Raw genomic sequence first — 4,556 nt, 5'->3', positions numbered from 1 at the left:
AAAAGCCGCGGTTACAGGACGACTGCGGGGCAGCGCTCGGTCACGCCGGCAAAACGCAGCGCTTTCAGGGTAGTCTGTGGTTAAGCGGAGACGTCTGGGTCCTGCTGGGATGCCCCAGGTAAGGGCAACCTGAAGCAAAGGGGTTTTGAGGTGGATAATGGACAAGATGGCCAAAACGCAACTGATTCTGGGGTGAAACGGTGGCACTGCCTGTAGCAGGAGCACAGGATGGCAGCGTCTCCGCTCTGAGGTGGGTCTGCTCTTCCCCATCACGCCCCAGGGGATTTTTAAAATAACTTTCACACAAGGGTAAGGAGCCAGTTGTCTGGAAGCTCCTTTGGGAACAGATTGCGAAGAGATAACGAGAGTGAGCAACAGAGAGATGGTGACTTCATACCGTGGAGGTTTGAGTCGTGTTTCTCTCTCTCCTTTTTAAAGAAGAAAACATTTTTCAAACCTCCCTCAATCATGTCCCTGGCTTTGGAGCAGGAAACAGATGTGCAAATAGACACTTACGCTTTCTTGCAGTCTTTAATTCTTAATTCAGTGAAAGATTCTGATGCCCCACACCCATACCCCATGATAGTCTGTCACCCAGAATACCACATGCAGAGTATTTCCTACACTTGGGAATTTATCATCAGGTGAGAGTCAGCCCAGCAATGCTACAGTGAAGTCGATGATGGGAGAGACACCAGAAGGATTGTTTCCTCCTTTCAATACTCACCACAAATATCCTTACAGTTTTGTACTTTCGTCTACTCTTCATTCTGTATTTCAACTCTTTTCTATATATCTACATTTCAACCCTTTCCATTCTATATTTCTGTCATGAGAGATCATCAAGAAGCCGGTATTCAACCAACCCCAAACCAACCCAAAACCCGCTGCTACGCACCACGGCAGGAGCTCAAACACGGGGCTGTTGCGGGTACGAAACACAGCGATGACCGTCTGGCTCCCGGGAGCGTCGGCGTGCCCTGCAGGAGGGAGAGAGAAGGAGCAGCGAGACTTCCCCTCGTCCAAGGGGACCCTCGACGCCAGAGCGGGGACACGGAGGTCAGGTTTATTGTGGGGAGCGGCTGGGCGCTGTGGAGACTGGGGCAGACGGCCACCGAGGTGGGGGAAAGCTGGCTGCGGACCGCGTTTTCCTCGCACCGAGGTGCGCAGGATCCCGGGACGGGGCTTTCAAAGACCCTTCAGTGATTTAAAGCCGGCTCTGAGGTCTTGGGTAGGTAGGTTTGGCCGAGAAGCGTTTGGGCAACAGATGCAGCAACTCCTTTGGAAACACCCCAGCTTTAAAGGTGTGACGTGGGGGCCCTGTCTCTCCAACGTGAAGGTTATTTTCCATCCTATCGCTGTTTTTGCTCCGAGATCCTCGCAGGACCTACCCTGGAGGTGCAGAGGACAGGGGGGTGCCGGCTATGGGAGTCCTGGTACCCTCAGGTTTTCCCATCCGGTTTCTTCCCCACCCAGCTTTTAAGCACAGCAAAAAACCTGAATTTGCACCCAGCAGCTTTGCCTGTCTCCCCACCGGTGGCATGCAGGGAGGGAGCCTGAGGCAGCAGCGTCCCCAGCACCATCTTTCGGTGCTCCCTCAAAGGTCCGCTTTGTCTCAGAGCGGGGCCCGTCCAGGAGAGCCTTGAATGACTCGATTATCCCAGGGGCTGCTCCTAGAAACGGAGCCAAGAGGCCCCGTCGGGCTCCAGGCGTAATGTGGGCTCTGTGGGAACACGGAGACCTCGCAGGGGGGTTGGGAGAGGTGATTCATCCGACTGGAAGTGGGGAGGGAACTCGGACACATCCCTCTCCGAAGGATACGGAGGAGCGGAGTCACAGGGAGGAAGGATGAAAGGTGGGTGCTGCCTTCTCGACCTGACTCCTCACCTCAGTGGGGTTTGCACCCCTTCTGCCAGCTGGAAGGGGGATTTTCTGCAAAAGCCCGGCACTGGGGCAGGCAGGGCGGAGGCAGCACTTACCTCTGATGATCACCGCGAGTCTCTCGCCCGTGGGGTCCCACACCATGGAGTGGACTTCTCCTCCGATCCTGAAACCGGCACGAGCAGCAGTGAGATCCCCCCTCCCAGCCAATGTCCCCAGGGCTGGGGGGGCTGCCACCGAGGGGGGCAGGGACCCCCTCCGCCTCCCAGGTATCATGTTAGGACAACGGGCGCAGCCGGACCAACCTCTCGTCCCCGTAGAGCGTCTCGAAGGTGGTCTCGGACAGATCTGCCACGATAGAAGCTGTTTTCGAGCCTCCCACTTGCCCTTGCATCTCCCCTGAAACAAACAGCCTGGTCACTTCTTGTCTCCTGCTCAAATTACTACATGGGTCATCTCACTCTGTAAATCCAAAGTGATAGATGATTTATCTCTGTTTCTTGGAATAGCTGTGGAGCAACGTGCTGCTATCCCAGCGGCATCTGCTTATGTCTGGGATGGAGGACAAGGGAGGTTTCCCCTCAACAAACATCAGGACCATGGAAAAAAGCCACCTGAGCTGGGCATTTAACCCACTGTAAAAGTTTCCCTGCAAACCGTTTGTGACTGTAAGATCATAACTGGGAGCAAGAAGCAACGTCAGGGGGAAAAAACTCGACGCCAAAGAGATTTTGTGCTTCGAGAGACTCCCGAGACACCCTTCCCCCTGCGCGTCCTGGGTTTGCCTCCGTCCTTTCGCACCCAGCAGCCTGGGAAATGCAGCTAATAAACAAAAAGCCCGTCTGGCCAAGCCCAGCCGCAGCCAAAAGCAAGAAGATCACTCGGGGACCAGCCGCCGACTCTTGGAAAGCTTCGCCTCTGCAGCCACCTCGGGCAGACTCACCCCGGTACTCCGAGAAGGACAAGGAGTAGATGACGGACTCCCCCAGCACCGTGAAGAGCAGTCGGCTGCCGTCAGGGCTCCAGCACCCCGTCTGCGGGACACGGAGCCACGTTAACACCCGCTACCCAGGCCGGGGAGGTGGCAGCTGGCAAGGGATGTTTTGGAACCAGCTGGAAACGGGGGAGTTTTAGTAAAACACCGTACAGGCACCCGAGGGCCTTAGAGGCAACATCTGCCCCGCACGAGTGGGAAATGCCCCCGTCCTACCTGGCAGCGTCCTTTGATAGTGGGCCACCGCTCGCACGTCCACATCTGAGCCTCCCACACTCTGGAAGAGAGACAGGCTGAAGTGAGCGGGATAAATTCCTGGGATCTGCCCTAATTCTGCTGCTCCAGGAGGAGCCCAAGACATCAGACCCGATTACCCACCCGTTTTCCCCCCATAAAGTAGGAATGAGAGCAGTTAGGACACGAAGAATCCAGATCCGCTTGGTTTTGGAGCAAACGAAAATGAAAATAAGGGCTGAAAGAAAACATCTCGCAGGCAGGGAACTCACCTGAACACCGCGGAGGGAGTGGCCGCCAGGACCTTGCTGCCGTCCGGTGACCAAGCCAAGTAAGTGACACCGCCGCCCCCAAACCACTGCAGCTGGACGCAGTTTTCGGTAGACACGTCCCACACCTGGAGGAGGGGACAACGAGGAGGATGACAACACCGGAACCTGAACGCCGACCGGGTAGTTAGCGCAGCTTTGGGAGAGTTTTTGCGTGGATTAGAGAATACAGGCTGATGCTTTCAGATCTAGTTCAAATTCAGGAGCTGCCTAATCCATCCCCTGAGGAAACGCCGCCTGTCCCCAGCAGCCCCGCAGCCAAACCGTCCCTTGGTGACCCCGCGGTGTGTTCACCGTTCTGGTATCCCAAACGCAGCACCCCGGGAGGTACAGCCTCTTGCTCACCAGCATGGCCGTGTTGACCGGTGATGCCGAGAGCAGCAGCTCCCCGCTGGGAGCCCATGCCAGGCTGGTGACGGGGCTGTGCCCGGGGTAGGACAGCACCTGAGCGCAGCCGGACGACGGTCTGGAGGGAAGGAGAGAGAAACCACCGCGGTTGATTGTGGGAAGGACTGGCCCACGTGTCACCGGAGGCCGGGGTTGTGTCCGCTGGTAGGAGAAGCACCTGCCTGGAATTAACCCAAAGCCAACCCAAATGGGCTCGCAACAGCCCACAGCAGGGCCGGGGAGACACGCGGGGCTGTCACCTCGTGGAGAGGGAGGTGGGATCCAGGTGCCACACCAAGACGCAGCTCTGGCAGGCGACGGCGAGGATGGAGGCGCAGAGCGGCTTCCAGGCCATGGCGGCCATGTTCCTCTGCAGGCGATGCTTCAGCGAGGGGATGGTGGCGCTGCCGGAGAGGAGGGAAGCGTGACAAGATGAAAAATGGGGGATCAGTGTCCTCACACCGGCCCAGGGAGGGCTGTGGACCGTCTCCCAGTGTCCTCTCTCCAGCTCTGACCACGGTGGGGGCTTAAAAGCGTAGAGCGGGAAGGGGGATGTGCCCCACTGTGACCTGCTTCCCTGGGTTGGGGGGGACAGAGGAGATCCCAGCCAGGTGACACCGGCGCCGTGCAGCGAGCCAGAGCACACCTCGTGCGATTAAGCGCCGTGCCCCGTGCTGCCCGCGCCCCGGGGTGGGAGATGGCACTTGCTGGCTTGAAATCCCAGCTGGGGG

The 4,556-nt window shown here is 57.7% G+C and overlaps 1 protein-coding gene across 1 annotated transcript in view; it reads right to left on the bottom strand.

Moving 5' to 3' along the window:
- Nucleotides 1–4,556, bottom strand: part of AAAS (achalasia, adrenocortical insufficiency, alacrimia) — a gene marked incomplete at its 5' end in the record, with an annotated part of 8,029 nt that overhangs the window by 517 nt on the left and 2,956 nt on the right. The window contains 8 exons of the mRNA XM_009578336.1: nucleotides 899–980; nucleotides 1,980–2,047; nucleotides 2,187–2,280; nucleotides 2,825–2,915; nucleotides 3,092–3,152; nucleotides 3,382–3,506; nucleotides 3,784–3,904; nucleotides 4,086–4,229. Coding sequence (XP_009576631.1) covers nucleotides 899–980; nucleotides 1,980–2,047; nucleotides 2,187–2,280; nucleotides 2,825–2,915; nucleotides 3,092–3,152; nucleotides 3,382–3,506; nucleotides 3,784–3,904; nucleotides 4,086–4,229 — 786 coding nt within the window. The remainder of the gene's footprint in view (nucleotides 1–898; nucleotides 981–1,979; nucleotides 2,048–2,186; nucleotides 2,281–2,824; nucleotides 2,916–3,091; nucleotides 3,153–3,381; nucleotides 3,507–3,783; nucleotides 3,905–4,085; nucleotides 4,230–4,556) is intronic.

This window comes from Fulmarus glacialis, unplaced genomic scaffold (genome assembly GCF_000690835.1).
Source record: "Fulmarus glacialis isolate BGI_N327 unplaced genomic scaffold, ASM69083v1 scaffold17235, whole genome shotgun sequence".
NCBI lineage: Eukaryota > Metazoa > Chordata > Aves > Procellariiformes > Procellariidae > Fulmarus > Fulmarus glacialis.
The sequence above is the reverse complement of the archived record's forward strand: the minus strand, read 5'-3'. Positions and strand labels throughout refer to the sequence as shown.